The 19,006-nt window shown below is 46.6% G+C and overlaps 1 protein-coding gene across 1 annotated transcript in view; it reads right to left on the bottom strand.

Annotated features, from left to right (window-relative positions):
- The window catches only part of LOC115313825, an 83,042-nt gene extending 67,666 nt beyond the window's left edge, over nt 1–15,376 (bottom strand). The window contains exon 1 of the mRNA XM_040205359.1: nt 15,251–15,376. Coding sequence (XP_040061293.1) covers nt 15,251–15,376 — 126 coding nt within the window. The remainder of the gene's footprint in view (nt 1–15,250) is intronic.
- Between the last annotated feature and the right edge of the window lie 3,630 nt (nt 15,377–19,006).

Genomic DNA, 19,006 nt, shown 5'->3' with positions numbered 1-19,006 from the left:
GGGTACCTGTCGGGGATAGTGCGAGCGTTGAGGGCGCTGTGATCTCCACAGGGTCGCCAGCCTTCGGTATTTTTTGGGACAAGGTGAAGCGGCGAGGCCCTGGGGCTGTCGGTTCGGCGGGCGATTCTTTCGTGGAGCATGACCTCGAACTCATCTTCGGCGATGCGCAAGCGATCAGAAAGCAAGACGACGGGCGCTGTGAAAAACCGGTGGTCTCGGAGTGGTCCGGATGCTGGTGTACAGTGGTTTGTCGCAATCCCGTGGCAGCCCGCTGGGACGCGTCAATTTGGGAAATTCGGCAAGTATGGCGTGGTACGGCGAAAGGTTTTCCACACTGAGTACTTTAATGCTGGGCTGGTGGGTGGTCGTGGGCTGGCCTGGCGAAGAAAGTCCTGTTGTCGCGTCATTGAGTTGGTCGTTGCGGCAGTCCGGAAGGAGGTGGTAGTGTCCCAAAAAGTCTGAGGCGATGGTTGGCTTGATGACGTCGGCGATGACAAAATTCTGAAGGAGGTCACGGTGTATGTCTTTTAGTTGGATGGGCAGATGGAGCGAGCCGTAGGTCTTTATGGGGGACCGGTTCGCTGTGTTGAGCTCCAAAAACGTTGGTGGATGGGAGCCTTAAAAATGGGCACGTGGATAGCAGGAAATGCCGGAGCCGCAGTCGACAAGGAACCGTTGCCTTGTGATTTCATCAGTGGCAAAGATGCGGGGGCTTCCGGGTTGGCAGCTTGCAGCCGCGTCCACACGCATTCGTTGGCGTTTCCCCGATGTCCGGCGGAGCAGGGTGTGTCGGCATTATCGGGCTCTGTCACCGAAGCGTCGATGGTTGTATGGCATATCTCATTGTCACCAGACTGCTACGACGAGCCGGTCTTACGGTCACGGCTTTGTGAGCGGTAACGAGGGCACGTTGGAGGGTTTTGATCCTAGCGTCGTTGGATGGAGCTGAGCTGTCGGGTGATCGTCGATTCGGTGCTCGACCACTGTGGTGTCCAGCGGTGCGCCGACGGCCTGGATGGTGCGCGACAGCGGCGGTACAGAAACCTCGATGACGCAGTGAGCAATTTCGGTAAGTTGGTCTAGACGGAGCCTGCACCAGACCTGCTTGTTCTGCAGAATGGCCTGGATGCGCGGTGGCAGTCATTGGAGCCATAGTGTTCGCAGAAAGAAATCGTGGACTTGCGTATTGCCTGCGAGAGCGCGCATGTGGCGGAGGAATTGTGATGGTTTGCGCTCAGCGAGTTTTGCGGACTAAATAAGTTGACGCCTATTCTAGTTCTCCGATAGTGACAGGTGGTGGGTGAGTTCAGTTTTGAGATGTTGACAAAGGTTGGCCGCTGGTGGGTTGTCGAGGATATCCCGTATCTCGTTGGCGTAGCGGCTGTCAAGGTGGGCGACGACGTAATCGTAGCGCGTTCGGTCTTGCGTTCGGTATGGGGTTCGTACAAGTAGAGGCCTAGGGAGAACTGGAGCTCCACTTGTGCAAAAAATACCTCAGGCGAGTCCGCCCGAAACGGCGGAAGTTTGATGGCGACACGGCTGGCGCCGAGCGAAGCAGCGTCCGAGATGGCGGCTGCAGGGGTTCCGCCATCTGCTGCGGCGCCGGCAGGCACGAGCGGTGTTGTGTTGGTGTTGGCAAGATGCTGCTGCACGAGACCATCGAGTTGGTGCTGCTTTTGCTGAAGCTGCTGGTGATGCCTTTGAATCAACTCCTGCTGGGTCCGTAGCAACTACTGGACTCATTTGAAGTTGAAGGTCCTGCTGGGTGGCCATGGCAACGCGTTATGTCGGTTTTCGGTGCCATCAGGTTTGGGATACAGCGTCGTGGGGAAAAGCAAATACCGACATAGAAAAATAACGGCGGTTTGCTGCCTTGGTAGCGGCAGTCAAGGACCGTTCTGTTGCATCGCGTGCCTGGGTTCCAAGTCGTATTCTTCCAGCTACGCAGTCTGGTTTTATATTTGTATGTACCACCGGAGAGGGAACATCCGTCAGTGGCAATAGACGATGACACTGTGGTGGCTGTGTTTCTTATCGGACACGCAGTGTAGCGCGCGTCCGTGCTTCGCCGGGAAAGACGACGTCGAGGTGAAGGCTGCACCCAACGTTGCTAGAACAAAGCTGGGAAACAGCCATAGAGCCTGCTCCGAGAATGAGACACCGATCCGTACTCGAGAAACGAGCTAATGTAAAGCCTCTTCATGTTTCAAAAGTAGCGCAAGGTGTGTCGATGCACGAGCAATGTGCAGCCCTTGGGAAGATCATGGCGGCACAGGGCAGCACTAGGCTAGATTTCAGATTCCATGTTCGTGCCAGAAGTGGCACACGGCACATGTCTCAAGCATTTTCACAAGAATGAATGGTGCCACTTTTTCCAAGATAAAGGCGGTTTAAGCTAAGTCGACCGCGACGGTGACATTTCTCCCGCAGCGGCCGCTCGGGAAACAGCAGGGCTGGTTTTGCTTGCTCGGGAGTATCGCATTCGATAGCGTCTACTGTGACTGTTCTTTTTTGGCTTTAATCGGCAATTTTGGCGCTGAAACATATACGTTGGAGGGTGTTTCAGGAATGCCACCCCGTAATTCGCGACGCGTCCCGAGCGGACGCCCCGCGAATTACTACCGAAGATGGGACGCGCCCAGGTCGGGACACGTTACCTGAAATCAGCGGTGAGACATGGTTGAATAAAACAATAATAATTGTGCCGCGAAACGCTGTAAACTCAAGCTTCATGCAAACAACACGCTCCTGTCATTTTGTCCAAATATCCAATAATCTTTGCTGCAAAACGAGACTTTCTCATTTGTTTTTACGCAAGAACATGCTTTTCAAAAGTTTGTGGTGATCACAGTAAAGAAAAAGATTGAGCTGCCACCTTGGCACCTGGAGCCTGGAGTTTCGGTACTCTGGGAACATTCAGTGACTCTAGCAGTAGCCATATAAAGCATCTTGCATGTTTCAACTCGTCGCTAAAGGGTGACGTTGTTATCGTTTTTAGTTCGGTCTTAGTGGACGGCACTGGTCCAGGTTTCAAGGGTGAGTTTCCCAACTGACTGTTTTAGAAACGTTGGCTCTGACGAAATGGCGGGGATAGTGCGTCACGACAGTTTCATGATTTTGCACAAAAAATGTTAATGGTGGTATTTATTGCACAGCACTACTGAACAGTGTATATTTACGTGTTTATAAAAACATGAAAAGCAAAACAAAAATATTTAAAGGGCTTAAATGGGACATGTATTCTTTTTTTCCCTAATTTGGAGTTCACCACCCGCTCTAGGCCCCACCCCCAGAATGATGGTTCCGCACCATGGAGGTAAGAAGCTCTTAAAGTGACATCACGCCACCACACTTAAAGCCGGGCAATCTATGGGGCCTTTCCACCGACTGCGATCTCTAAATCCGGCTGCACTTGCGATTTTCTGGTTTGGCTGGCTTGAGCCGGTATGTCGTTTCCTGTTATTCCTACCTCAGTGACCCACACACTACAGCTGAATTGGCTTGGCTGTTCAGCGAAAAATGTTCGCAGGCCTGAAGTCTCTATGCCAAGAAGTGCGGTACGTATGGTTCCTGGAACGCGTCTCTCTGGAGTGTTTAGTGTCCTACGCCGCCCATACATTAAAGTGGTCCTGAAGTGGCAACAAATGACGTCGCAAAAGCCGGAATGTCATGCTGTAGCCTGTCGCGATCCTGGCGGTTGGTTGGAGAAATGCTGGCGAAAAGCACAAGCGAACGCGAGTGTCGCTGTCGTAACGGTGTCCCAGGCGTCCCAACTTGCTGCCGTAGCTTCCGTGGACTACCTAGATTACCTGCAGCAGAACAGGCGTCTGCTACATCCACCACAGCTTCTGGGACACCGCCAGAGTCGCGACCAGCATGAAACTTGTGTGACGTCATCAGGGGGAAATCGAGGGAGCACTTTTTTCGACGCGGTAAACACACCAGTCGGAGTCGGGCTCTAGGCACTATAGTTGTAGTCTACCGTCCACACCATCTGCTAGCCGTGCGAACAGACGCGCGATAGCCTACGGCGTCATTTGCAATTATAACTCCTTCTACTACCGCACATAGACATGTTTCTCTCGGCCAGCGTGCGCTGTAGCGTTCACGAGACGCTACCACAAAAGAAGCGCCTCCGCTAGCGTCCGCGAAACGCGACCATTCAATGCTGGCGAAAAGTGGCCCTCTAGCGTTCGATCAAGTGCCTTCCACGGGGGTAAACTAGCATCTGACAACTTCCCTCGGCGTCTGCTCAAGGTTCACGCACACTAACGGAGCGTTTGAAAGGACGCAACGCTATGCATTCTGGAAACTCGACCTAAAATATCCGATGTTGCTTGCCAAGGTCGTTGTTCAAAACTTGAGAGCTAAAGTTCTATAAAACACCTGTAAGACTATGTTGCCTGGAACGCATCTCCGACTGGTGTGTTTATCGCGTCCATAAAATTTGTTCCTCAATCTCCACCTGCTGAAGTCATAGAAGTGTCATGCTGTCGCCGGTCGCGATTTTGGCGGTGTCCCAGCAGCGGTGGCGGAGGTGGCAGACGCCTGTTCTTCCCCGGGTCGCTCTCCAGTCTGACAGTCTACGGAAGCTTTGACAGCCAGAAATTCGGACGCCGTGGCGACAGCGGCACACGCGTTCGTTCGGGCTTTTAGCCGGGATTGTTATGACCAATCGTCATGATAGCAGCATCTCGCAGCATGAAATAGAGAGCCCAGATTTCAGAAAGGATTCATCTCAAACTATGGGGAGCATTCGCAATTTAATGGTGGACGCCTGCTACGGAGACTCGTCAAAGTACGCATGCGCTGCGTTTTCGTCTGGTAAAGAAAAAAGCAGGCGGAAAGGCTGAGTCGTTTGCAGATGATCACCGCTTTCAACACCTCGCAGCTGGTTCTGCAAACGCGGCCCATAAACCACGTTACCCTGATCGAGGAGTTAGAAACTCCCTGTAAAGCAGGCTCTCTAGCTTGACACTCCAGCTTCTGCGACGTTATTTATTGCCACTTCGGGGCAACCTTTTATGTATAGGCAGCATAAGGCGCGAAACACGCCAGTCAGAGACGCGCTCCAGGCACCGTAGTAGGACGTGACCATAAAAGCGCTGCGTCCGAATCCGCCGTCGCTTGCGTCCGTCTGCTATTTCACCCCCGTGTAATACCATCTGCTACGATCCCCACACTCCTGCGCCAGACGCGACCATGGAACGGCCTTCTAATCTTTCATCATGCGAAATCGACATTTAATACAAGCGTCTGTCAGCGTATGTCAATCTGCGGTAAAAAACGCCCAAACGAACTAAAAAAAAAAGAAAATTACAGTCCTTTCAGCTTTTTTGTTCTTGGCGTTTTCTTGCATAGCGTCCGCGAGGAAGGTGGGTGAGCGTCATGACGAACAATTAAAACGCGACTTAAAAATAATCGGTTTATGAAGCCAGGTGAGCTGCTCAATTTATAGAGTTAAGTACCCTCCGAAGCGAAAAGACGGAAACATACCATGACAAAGCTGACGCGAGAACAACACTCAATTGCTTGCAGCGAAATACCTCGCAAATGCTTAGCTGTATAAGGGGCCTCTCAGTAACGAAACCATGGTTGCTGTTATGTTCCTCCTCCCCCGCGAGCTTATCCGTTTCCTTTGTGCTCGAGCTTTTCCCCTTCTTCATCTTCCGCTTTAACCGTCACTTCAGAAACGTGACACTCCCCCCTCCTTCAAGAGCCTCACTTCCTGAGGCGGAGAGACCTCAAAGTTCTGATGAGATGTGCCTCACGTCGTTGACGTCGCTTGTCTTCCTCGCAACGCTCACCACACACACACGCATAAAAACATCAACGTACACATAAAAACAAAACGAAACCTTGATATTCGCACCAGTCTTACACTGTTCATAACACTCGTTCAGGCTCAGTAGTTTATCGTTGGAAAGTTTCGGGCAGACGTCTGCTTCTGGAAACCTTTCTGTAACTTTTCTTTAACTTTGTTCCAAATGGACTCAAAGCTCCCTGGTAAATTATATAGGCTAATCACGACTCCTCACACGCGACTCATAAAGTCATCCCCCACGTTGTCTCTACCCTTAATATATTATACATGAAAACTTTGATCTTGTAGCGTCATACTCCATCTCATCACTCGACTGTTGGTGTGCTTGGCTTTGTTGACAAAAATTACAATGGCTGATGGTGGGTCTGGACTCAGAACGTCCTACCATACAAAAACAACTTGAACCTGGTAACGGCCCATACCAGAGCCAAACATTCTTTTTCCACCGTTGCGAACTTACCTTCTGCATTACTAAGTTTTCTGCTTGCATACACTACTGGATGTGGCGTGCCATCTTTCTCTTGAAGCAAGACTGCACCCACGTTTTCATCAGAGGCGTCAGTTCTTAGTACGAACTCTTTTTCTGGGTTCTGTGCTAATAAGATGGGCGACTGCCCCAATCTACACTTCAACTGCTCGAAAGCCTCTTCCTGTTTTGGCCCCCACTTAACCTCATTCCGCGATCCCTTTTTAGTTAGCTCCACTAGTGGTGCAGCCAGACGAGCGTAGCTCTCTACAAATTCTCGATAGAACCCCGTAAGACCGAGGAACGATCTGACTTGTCTTTTTGTTCGAGGCCTCGGAACATCTAGGAATCTTTCTATTATTTTCGGGTCCGGCGATATCTTGCCCATTCCGATGTCGTGTCTTACGAAGCTGATTTCCAAGAATCCTATTGCACACTTCATCGGCTTGATCGTGATGTTGGCCTATCGCAGGCGTTGAAAGATACGGCTAAGCGTCTCCATATGTTCCCTCCACGAACTCGTAGCGATTAGGACGTCATCTATGTAGTGACGCGCATCTGGGATTCCGTCCAACAACTTTCCCATCAGCTTGGTGAATGCAGCTGAAGCAGTTTTTATCTCAAAGGGCATAAAGTTGAACTGGGAGAGCCCGCGCGTTGATGAGAACGCTGTCTTTTCTTTGGCGCTCTCCTTCATAGGAATTTGCCAATAACCTTTGGCTACATCCAGCTTTGAGAAAAAGCGCTTCTGCCCCGTTTTGGCAAACTTGACGTCGAAACTCTGCATCGGGTTTATTGACATCGTTCAATCTCCTGTAGTCGATGCAAAATGTATTCGATCCGTCTTTCTTCTTCACGATCACCACCGGTGCGTTGTATTATGAGGAGAATCTCTCGATTACTCCTAGCGCCAGCATCTCTGATATCTCTGGCTCGACCACCTCTTGAACCGAAAGTGGCAGCGCGTATTGTTTTACGTACACTGGGTGCGTCGAGGTGACTTCCAGGTCGCATGTCAAGAGATTTGTTCTTCCCGGCACATTGGAGAAGATCTCACTGAAGTCTTCGATGAGCGAACGCACTTCGGCACTTTTTGCGCTCGCAAATTCTTGTTTACATTACCGTCCTTCCATCCATGTTGCCTCGTCCAGCTCGGTGTGGGAATCTCTCCGGCGTATTCGAAGCTCCCCTTTACTAGACATTCATCTTTGATCTCAGCCGCGACATGACAGGCAGTCTGCTCTTGTCGAGTCGTCTCCCTCTCCTCGTATTTTTTTAGAATGTTCACGTGAAAGACCTAGGTCTTCCCTCCCACGTCCAACTCGTAATCGACTTCGTTCTTTCTTGCCGTCACTACGAAGGGCCCATTTCATTGCGTAATCATCTTGTTGGCATTTGTTGGCAGAAGGATCAAAGCCAAGTCGCCTGGTTTCATCTTGCGGTTGGAGCTCCTTCTGTCGTAGTAACCTTTAAATTAGCTTTGGCGTCGTCCAAGCATTTGTGCGCCAGCTCGCACGTTCTCTCCAGTTTTTTCCCTTAGCCCAAGCATATAGCTCTACGACGCCTTTACCTCCTTCTTCAGCGTTTCGCTTGACGATACTTCTTTTAAAATCGCCAAGGGAGCTCGCACTCTTCTGCCGTAGAGTAGTTCGAATGGTGAAAACCTAAGACTCGACTGCGGCACCTCTTTGTGTGGAAACAGCAGTGCTGGGAGGTACCTGTCCCAATCTTTTGGTCGCTCTTGGCACATCCTCCTTAACATTTGCTTGATAGTGCCGTTAAACCTTTCCACTAACCCGTTGCACATGGGGTGGTAGGGTGTGGTAAGCAGGTGCTTCATCGATAACAAGCGACTTACTTCTTTCATGAGGTCAGACGTAAAGTTAGCTCCGCGGTCACTGAGTATCTCTGTCGGTACCCCATAGCGTGTAGACATTTCTACCAACGCTGCGGCCACTTGATGAGATCCGGTGCTTTGCAACGCTACCGCGTCCGGGTATCTCGTTGCCATGTCTACCATGGTCAAGATGTACTTGTTTCTCGCACTTGACATTGGTGCGATAGGTCCAATAATGTCGATAGCCACTTTCTGGAATGGCGTCTCAACCATGCGTATGTTCCACAAAGGCGCCCTTTTAAGGTTTTTCCTTTTGGCACCGTGCGCTGACAGGCGTCCCATGATCGGACGTACCTTTTGATATCGCTTTGCATCCCAGGCCAGAAAAACTCTTCTTTCACCAGGCTTAGCGTATTCTTCATCCCTTGGTGCCCGGACATTATGCCAGCATGCGCGAGCGTTATCACTGCCGGTCTGAAGTTCTTCGGGAGTACCAGATGAGTTGTCTTTCTCCCGACGAGTACTCAACAGATCTCTGTAACAGGTCGTTTTTCACGACGAACTGAAACTTTTTCCTAGATTTAGGCTTTCCCGTGATTTGCCCAACCACATCAAAACACCTATTGAGTGTGTCATCTTCTCTCTGCTCTCTAGCGAGTGCTTTTGGAAGTGTATCGATCATTGATACCTGCGGTACTTTCAGGCGTGTCTCTTTGTTTTTCTTTTCTCCATTTCGTGTGACGCTCGTACCGCGAACGGCAGCAACTTCTGCTAGATTCACTTGACATGACTCCTGAATGTTCTTGACTGAGCCGGACTCTCCGTGAACATCTGAGCAGCTTTCGGACCGTCGACACGGCTCGACCCGGTCGTCTGGGCTCTCAGGTGCCACTTCATTTGTCTTTTCCCAATCTGGGTCTGGATCGTCCGCATTTCGGACTTGTGGAATGTTCCCAAGCACCAGATCATACAATGGGTTTTCGATACAGTTTGCTAGAACCGTGCCTGTGTAGAACGGCGTCTGGACCGAAATTTTCACTTCAGGTAGATACTTGACCGTGCGGTCCAATAAAAAGATGGCACTCGACTTTTCGTTGAATTTGTCGAGAGAAACCAAGTCCTTCCTGATCAACACAGTGTTACAGCCGGTGTCCCTGAGTACCTTTATTCGTCGGTTCCCGAGTCGTCCCTCAACCACAGGCATGTTATCTGCTAAGAACCTTGGAGGATTCCCAAAGGCAGCGTTCACCGCCGGTACCTTATCTCCACTCCTCACAGTGACGAAGGAGTCATGTTGCTCGTCCCAATCTCCTGGTGGCTTTGTCCACAGGCAAGAGGTCTGGTGTTCGCCGTGCGTTCCTACCTTGCAGTGATTAGCCCTGTGACCCGTTCGTCCACAGTTTCAGCACGTTGGTGATTTACTCGCTTGAGCCTTACTCCGACAACTTTCTGACTTATGTCCCGCTTTCCCACGAAAAGGAGCGGCTACTTCTCGTGGCCTCGCCTTCATCATTATTAGCTGGATCTCTTGCACTCAGTTTCTTTCCAGTCCCTTCTTTCTGTTTGCCACCTGTACTCGATTGCACTTGCGCCTCTAAAAAGAGCTCAGTCAGCTTTTGCTGCGACTTCATCCAAAGTTCGGCAGTCCCTCTCTTTAAGGAATACAGCTCGCTTGCTTGAGCAGGTCCCAAGAATCTATTCCACCAGAACCGTGTCTCGAAGCGCTTCGAAGGTCTTTTCGGTTTCTGACACCTCAACCCACCGATCAAAGTAACCTGCCAGCCCAGCGGCGAACTGCCTCCTAGTTTCACCCTCCTCGGGTTTAGCATCCCGAGATCTCTCACGGTATCCCTCCTTTGTTTTCCTAGATCTCTAAAGCACAGCCAGTTTTACTTTAGGATAGTCCAACGCGTCCGTGGGGGTCATGCGACCAACCACAGTGAGCGCTTCTCCTGTCAGACACAGGCCTAATTTCGTCGCCCATTTGTCCTGCGGCCACCAAAAACCTGTCGCCGTGCGCTCGAAACGCTGCAGGTATGCATCGAGGTCGTCCCTCCGCTGGTTTAACTGCGGGATCGACTTGTGAGAGCTCCCTCGGAAAGCTTGAACTGGCGCGTCTCCGAGTCCTTCATCAGCCTCTTCCTGGTGACCCCCTCGCGCAGCTATTCTCAACTGCAATATCTCCCTTTCTTTCTCTAAAGTAGCTTGCTTAGCTAGTTCCCCCTCGCGGTTTTCTCTTGCCAACTCGCGCTCGTGGGCTCTCTCCTCTCTTAATCGCGTTCTTTCGTCGTCCACTCATTTTCTCAACTCTGGCCCGGCACAGCCCAGTTCCTTTCCGACAGCCGTTAATCTCTCTACCTCCATGACCCTGGATGCCTTTCGCCTTCCGACGCTCCTGTACCTCTCAGAAGAACAAGACGTCGGAAATGGGCCACGAATCCTGGCAGGCTCGCCAATTGTCATGTTCCCCCTCCCCCCGCGAGCTTTTCCCTGTCTTCATCTTCCGCTTTAACCGTCACTTCAGGAACGTGACAGTCGCAAACACGTCAGCTTCACGATTCTCAGAGTAGCGTAGTCGGTTTTATGGGAAGTGACGCATTTATTAAGCATCGAAACCCGCAAACGAACAAATCAAGCCAGATCCAGAACATAGTTGACGTGGGGCGCTAAACTCTAAAAAAACTCGAAAAACAAATTAGCACGTCTCTAACACCCCCCTTGATGGTGATGATGATGATGATTTTATGGCTGTTCCCTTTGAAGCGGGCGGTTTGAATAGAAATCAGACCTAGCCGAATAAAAATGGAGAGAAAAAAAAATTGCACTACTGTTGCATTCTTCGCCACCAGTCCTCCAGCCTCCTTTTAGTCCTCTCGACTGCGTCGCTGCACTTCCAGCTGGGCTGCAGTGCCACTGCAGCGCGAATTAAGTCCGCACTGGGCCAGCACACAGCATCCCTGCCTGTGTCCCCAACTCAGAAGCCGAGGGCGCCAGAAATTGTTCGTGTGATTGTGCCTCGTCTAGATGCAGCCCGTTGTCTGGCGCCTGGCCCCAATCTACCGGGTGTCTTGGTACGAGACTTGGGCAGGAGAGCACAATATGCTTGATAGTTTCCTCGGTTTCGCCACATGCCCGGCATGATGTTGATTGTACCTGTTGGTCAAAACGCTGCCTGTACACTAGCGTTCTTAGCCCTCCCGCACGTGCTTCAAAAAGAAGGCGGCTGCCCAGGCTATTATCATACAGGGTTGTCTCTGTCGATATTTCATTTTTCCAGCGGTTGTACACTTGCAGGGTTGACTTTGAGCGGGCCGCCTCCGACCACTGCACAGCCTCTTCCTCGCGCACTCTCTTCCGCACCTCCAGTTCCCACTTTTGCTCTGTAGTGGCAGCCACGGGCACAGTAAAGAAGCCATATTTCTTTTCCAGCTGGTACAGTCGCTTTCTCCACTTTGTCTGTATCCCTGTCAGGTGTATGTACACAAATATGTGTACATTTTTGTACACATATTTGTGTACAAATATGTGTACACATATTTGTACACATATTTTTTTTTCGAGCGCCTTCTGGTGGAAGGTATAATAATTACACGATGGGAGAAAGTTTCCTCCATTGGGCGAAGAAAGGTGGCAATTTTCCTCCCTTCTTAGTGGAGAAGCGTTTTCTCCACGACCAAAAATATGTGGCGATTTCTCTCCTTTGATAGAGCAATATATGGGACACGCGAGTTCTTCCTTTTAGGGAGGAAGTACTACTACATTTATTTTAGAGTGTAGGCTTACGCCTGCCCCGCTATGAAAACAAACACCTGCACACCGCTTCCGAAGGCCTGTGCTTGCGACAGTTGTTTGCTGCAAACTACGTCGGTTGAGGCAATCTGCTGCTAAACACCTCGGTGAACGCGAAACAACTTGCACTCCTAAATACAGGCGGCGAGTTCAACGAGTTACGCAGGGTATCAAACGCTCACCTCAAACGCTGGCAGCCATGATTGTTATCGTTTAACAACAAAACGAAACAGACAATTTTTGATGCTTCTGAAAGCAATAATTACCCTATCTATATACTTTGTTTATCGAAAATAAAAAAAAGGTCGAATAAAAGACAACTATGGCATTGAGAAACAATTTTACAACGAACGTTCCTGGGCGGGGCCTAGAGCGGGCTACCTCCTTCTAAATTAACCGTTTTCAAGACGTGTTGTGTACATGCGCAGGCCTTCCTCCCGCAGCGGCGAAAGGTCTAACTTGGGTTGGCGTCCGGAAGAATGGTTGCACTACCTCTCCGTCTTCATCCGCAACTCGGATCAGAAGCAGAGAAGGCAGGAAAGGTATCGCAGCTGTCATCCTGTCCTCTAACCGTAGTTTGAGCTTTAGTCACTTGGTGTTGTTTTTATGTAAAAAGGGTCCATTGCGTCTAACAACATAAATATTAAACAGCTGTTTTTTTTCTTTTCGTGGGAATAAAAAATTGTTTAAAATAAGCCCTTAATTCTTTGCGGTGTTTAAGGTTATGTCTTGTACGATCATTGAATTATCCTTCCGTTTTACACGACACTGATCCCGTTACGCGTCCACAACTGGTGTTTAACAAATTCGAATGCAACTTCGATAAATTTGATGTTTATATTTTTGGATGCGAAAAGCCATTTAGAAAATACATTGACGTCTTCCTCTCCTTTTGGCATCTGAACATTCGTTCTTGACGTGTTAATTCTTATGATGACGTAATAAACCACTAAAATGGGTATAGTTTTTGTGGCACTGAAATAAACCACAATAAATGAATAAAATTATATATATAGTTTTAAAATATTAATTATAATATAAGAAAGCTATATATATAGTTTTTTAGTAATAAACCTATATATATATAACTTTCGACACGTGTCACTTACCAGCATTTCCTGTAAAATCATGGAACATATAATTTACTCCCATCTTGCAAACTACTTAGAGTCCAATTCTTTTTTTCATTTTATCCCAGCATGAGTTTCGTATGTCATTTTCATGTGAGACTCAGCTTTTGTGTTTCACACATGATCTACATTTCATTCTTGATCGTGGATCTCTGACGGACGGCATATTCCTCGATTTTTCAAAGGCATTCGATAAAGTATCTCACGAACTTCTCTTTCTCAAGCTGACTAAACTAAACTTAGACACCAACGTTCTTGCATGGTGGCGCTCCTTCCTCACTAACCAGTCCCAATTGGTGACGGCTAACAATATCAATTCTGATTTATCTCCAGCTGGCTCAGGTGTACCCCAAGGCTCGGTACTGGGGTCCTTATTTTTTCTCATTTATATTAATGACCTGCTCACTAATATATGTTCATCCGTCAGCCTCCTTGCCGGTGACTGCGTCATTTATCGCGAAATTAACAGTGATTCTGACGTCTCACTTCTGCAGTCAGATATTAACAGTGTTTCTGAGTGATGTGATTTGTGGAGCATGAAATTAAACATTAATAAGTGTAAATCTATGCGTGTTTCTCGTCTTGATACTCCGTGTGCTTCTTATCGTCTAAATAATCTCTCTTTCGAAACCGTATCATCGTATAAATATCTGGGTGTGCATATATCTGCTAATCTGTCCTGGTCGTGTCACGTTGAATATATTGTAAAGAACGCGAACCGCATGCTTGGATATTTCCGAAGAAATTTTTGTCTTGCTCCCAGCTCATTAAAATTACTTTTATATAAAACATTAGTTAGTATTAAACTGGAATATGCAGCTTCAGTTTGGGATCCTAGTCAAGAATGACTTATCTCCGAATTAGCAACGATTCAGAACCGCGCATCTCGTTTCATCCTTTCAAATTATCATCGTACATCCAGTGTGACCGCAATGAAGTCTAGCCTATTATTACCTCTTCTTTCACAACGTAGAAAAATGATCCGTCTGTGCTTGTTTCATAATATATATCATAATAATACGATTATAAAATAAAGACTACTAACAACACCTCATTACGTTTCAGCACGCATTGATCACCTTCATAAAATTGCCATTCCGTCTTGTCGTACTAAACATTTTTACGAGTCTTTTATTCCTAGTGCCTCAACAATGTGGAATCACCTACCCGGAGCCATTGCCGAAATCCCCGATATAGAGTGTTTTAAAACTGCCGTTTCCAATCTTTTTTTGTAAAGAGCCATAGCTACTGTATTATATCTTCTGCTGTACGCTGTACTTTGTGTTGTACCTTTTTAATACCCACTTCCCTATGTAACGCCTCTGGCCCTGGGGGTAAATAAATAAATAAATAAGTATGCGCCGTAAAACAGGGACAAAAATATAGACACAACAGGAAGCGCTATTTTGCAACAAGTTGTTTCATTTAAATAAAAATATTCGACTTTTTATAGAACCCTCAAGTAGCTCGCGCAGAAATTAAAAGAACTTATCGGAGAGCTGACCTGACGGCACGAATATACATTCGGTGCCCCCGCAGTCGAAAGTCTAATAATGTATGATGCATACACTTCTAGCAATAATTTGCTTCTTAACGTCCCGAAAAGTTTCGTTTCTTTTTCCAGAATCTGGGTGCATGGGTAGCATACAATGAACAGCCAAGTTGCCCTATGGCATTTCGTTTACAGACTGTTCGTGCTCGCGTGCCCTATCGTTAGCGTATCTTCCCGTTTGAGCCACGCATTATTTCCCTCAGTTCGCCAGGATTTCATAGACGTCTGAAGTGGCATAACCTACGTAGTGGTTAGCGTATTTCTTTTGCACACATCACCTTTGGCTTTACCTGATAGTGTATATAAATAGTATTTTCTTAAATAACATTCAGTTCAAAATAGGTTTTCATGTCGTGTCCCTTCCTTTTTGTCCCGGTTTCACGGCGCATATTGTTTAATAATTATTATCATTTTCGGATTTCATTGTTCTGTTAATATCTACTCGAATATAAACCTGAATTAGTTTTCAGCATCCCGTCTTCTTAAAGACACTATGTGTACGGGTGTAGCAAAGTTTTTTTTTCAAGCGGTAGCGATACAAATATTCAGAGAATAAAAAGGAGAGAGGCTTCTAAACACAAAATATTACTACAATTGGTGATAAAGCGACCTAAAATATATTTATCTCAAGATTTAATAGCGAATAACAAACCTTTGTTACATCTTGATCTCCGAAGTTTGCCGGATCTTCCTCTGGCAGTGGAGTCGTGGCAGATGTTTCTTGAAAGTAGCTACTCATTAAAAGACAAAAAATAGCAATGAGCGACTGTACGTACATTCTGAGATTCAGCCTGAAACAATATTTCAATATGTGTTGGTACGACAGTGGGTTTGAGTATTTATACTTTAATGAAAACATTTGCTGAGATGCTCAAACCAATCACAAATAAGAAAGGTTCTAAAATAAAAAAAAGATTGTCATTTTAATTTTTTTGGGGGGGGCCAGACTCGTTCCAATTGGCTAGCCGACAAGAAAGAGGGAGCTTGACTGATTCTTACGCCGTTGCAGCTGTTGCCGTCTCCTGTAGTCAAGGTGTGCGATATGTTAGACATCTGGTTTCTGAAAGCGGCGAACGCTTCGCCGCCTTCAAAAAGATCCAGGAACCTAAGCACAATGCGCACACTATGCGTCTTTAACTGTTCTACAATTTTTATATAGTAAAAATACCCCCAAAACATTTTTAGCGTATTTTGTAAAACACAGGGTATGCAGACACAAAAACAAGCAAGGGGTTAACACGTTCACTTATTTTTGTCTTTTGAGATATTCTGACCATCGCTAGCACGCTTTTCACATCATTTTCCGCATAAAAACCTAGCGTTTCATGAGTACACTTAAAGGAGGCAGTTTTTCACATGGTAGTGTATATTTTGACAGTCGAATTAAAATGCCTAGGTAAGTCGGCGTGTTTATATTAATTTTTTCTTCATTTTTTTTTTGCTTGGAAGAAAGACATTTCGCCACTATAAGGGAACCTTATTGATAAAAGTAGCACCCTAGAAACTCCGATTTGTTCCGCTGATGCTGGCGAAGTAAATAGTATGCTCATGCGATAGCATTATAAGAATGGGACAAGAACCCTACACCTTCAAAAATTGATACGCACACGAGCAACTATCTGATTAGAAAAGCGCTCAAATGAAGAGTGCAATTATATTAAAGATTTTAAAATAAAACGGTAGCAGAGAGAATGCAATGCAAGTTCAGTCTACTGAAGTGCTGCATTTATGGCATTCTGTTGAGTATGATAATTCACTAAACAACAAAATATAGGGTCAGCACGCGTATTCTAAGGGTGTTCAATAGCCGAGGAATTATATTGTGAAGTAAGAACATTTACTGGCAAAGTAACATGTTTCATATAATATTTTTTTACTAATGTAAGAATCATGTGCACCTGCTTAGGCACAAAAGGGCAAGTGAGCACGATCATTTTTTTTTTTAAATCCCTAAACAAGTTAAATCTAACAAAGTCTTGGTCACCATATTTTTCTTGGAAATACGAAATCAAAGAGCATTTTTCTTGACATATAATATATTAATATCGTTTATTACAATTACAGAGATTCATTGGTGGATTATTAGAGAATGCAGTAGCATGAGCCTTGAAACACCACACACACAGCCCTTTGGCAAGAGCTAACGCTGGCCCTTTAATTTTTTTCTTTTGGCTCTCTTTTTTGCTTCCCCTATTTTTTGCTGCCTCGTGTTGGCCTCGTTATGGGATCAGTGTTAGCGTTTCCTAAAGAGGGACGTGCGTGGCGCTTCCCAAGGATTATGCTAACAGACTCCACAAGAATCCACCAATTTATCTTCCTGTAATTAACCTTTTTTCAGTAAGCTTCTGCGCATCCCGCTGTCGCCACTGTCGCGGGACACCGAGACGGTGCCCTGCGAAAATGGCGACAGCAACATTGTCAGGATCTATCTTCGCGCGTAATTAGTCTACTTTGACGCTTCGTGTTTTTTTAGTATCGGTAGTATGGGGTATAAAAAGCACTGAAAGCCGATAAAACGGCACGATGCCAATGCGTATTGAAGGGCGGAGTGATGTTGGGCTGCTTTTCATTTGTAGTTCGCAGACAATTCCCCAGACGGCGGTCATTACTCGGAGAAGTCCACGTATTTCACCCTTTATTGTACTCTGCCTCTCAGAGTTTGTCGACGCTCTTGAATACGGTCATCACATCACTCGTGGAATGAACCAGATCCCTACCACGTGTGGATGGAACCGCATCCATATCACTCGTGGAGTGAACAGCATCAATCGTGGTAACTACATAACCACACAACCACCTCACAGCCCACGCACCGCTACTTCAGAAACCCAGAGCGAAGAAAGACCGTTGACATATGAGTGGCAACTGAACACGCCCGCATTCCACCGCGCTGCGGCGCAACACCTCCTAGATAACAAAGACGTAGTGCTGAATGAGACGGCGTTATATGAGAAGACAAACACCGAGCACAGATTGGACACGCCAATTGCGTCAATGTTCGGCTCAGATTTGACCCGAAAGCGAGCGATGACTCAGCACTCGTTTCCAATCTGCGTCCGGCGTTGATGTTTTCTAATTAAGCCATATCATTCAGCCCTAAGGCTTTGTTATCTAGAAGGTGTTGCTCGGTGTCTCCTCGTTCTCTGACTTCGCGCCAGCTGTGCGTGTGACTTTGCTGAAAACCAAAGGGCTCGTTTTGACGAAAATCTGGCGGTGTCTGTCAGTTTGTCTGGGCACGGAAGAGAAAGAGAGGTTGACGCGTGCTGACTTCAGCGCTTCGGACCAATGGGAGCGTCCCACGCGACAACTGAGAAACGAAAGTCGTCGCCGGGATTTCGTCAAAACGGGCGTTGTATTACTAACGCATTGAAAACAATACAATATTTGGTGGAATCAACGGTAAAAAAAGCTGTGAAACAGTTTGGCTAGTCCCAAGCTCCCAGATAGAATAGCAGAAACATATTACGCATAAAACATGAATGAAACATGAAACATAACGCTGACTTATTTGCTGATGAGTATGCAGAATTTGAAATCATTGGTCAATCTAATGATCCATTTAACCGGCAAATTCAGTTGTACTTAATCATTGCCGGACGTTTAAATGTAGAATTTTAATTAAGCTCTCAAAATCCAACCTTCTTTTCTCGAATTTCCCAACTTTCGCTTATTTTTCTCCACTGGTAATTTTGATGTTAATAAAATACACATTCATATAGCCGTACACTTTTCTTTATTTTTAGTGGCAATAAATAGCAACACAGTTGAACCTCGATCTAAGGAAGTCACCAGGACCCGCTAATAATTTCGTGAAATCGGGAACTTCGTAAAATCGACGAAGGGATAGCTTGGGCATAGGCTGCCGAAGAATCGGTATTTGTTTGTTAAATCGGAAAATTCGTAAAATCCGGTTTTGTTAAATCGGTTCAACTGTAATACTATCTCTGTTCTTGTGTCTCTTACTTTCTGTCCCTGTCTGCCGGGGCTTATTGTCAAAAGGAAGTAACAGCATCATTTACAATCAAATGTTCGCGATCGGTTTCTCTGTCGGAGACCTCCGTCTGGCTTATTGCAAAACGCTTTGTTTTTATTGGCATGGTTTGACCAAAACTACGTAATTAGGCTTTATTAATATGAACATCTTAGCATAAATATTTTTTTGTCAATCTAAGATCAGTTAAAATTATAGGGCAGTTTTGAATCATAGTAGTATTGAGAGGTGCTAATATTTCCAGCCAAGCCATCGGTTGAGTCTAATATTCCTTGGTGTATTGCTAACCTCATCCCTTACCTAATTCTTAGGCATCGGGTTTCTTGCGGAATTTAAATTGGATTACCAATAAACAAGATTAGAAGCATCAATTTTTGTGCGCGTCACTGAACTGATGACCAAATCGAAATCCTCAAT

Source organism: Ixodes scapularis, unplaced genomic scaffold, assembly GCF_016920785.2.
Source record: "Ixodes scapularis isolate PalLabHiFi unplaced genomic scaffold, ASM1692078v2 PGA_scaffold4__175_contigs__length_147842914, whole genome shotgun sequence".
NCBI lineage: Eukaryota > Metazoa > Arthropoda > Arachnida > Ixodida > Ixodidae > Ixodes > Ixodes scapularis.
Note: the sequence above shows the minus strand (reverse complement) of the source record. Positions and strands in the feature narration are given on the sequence as shown.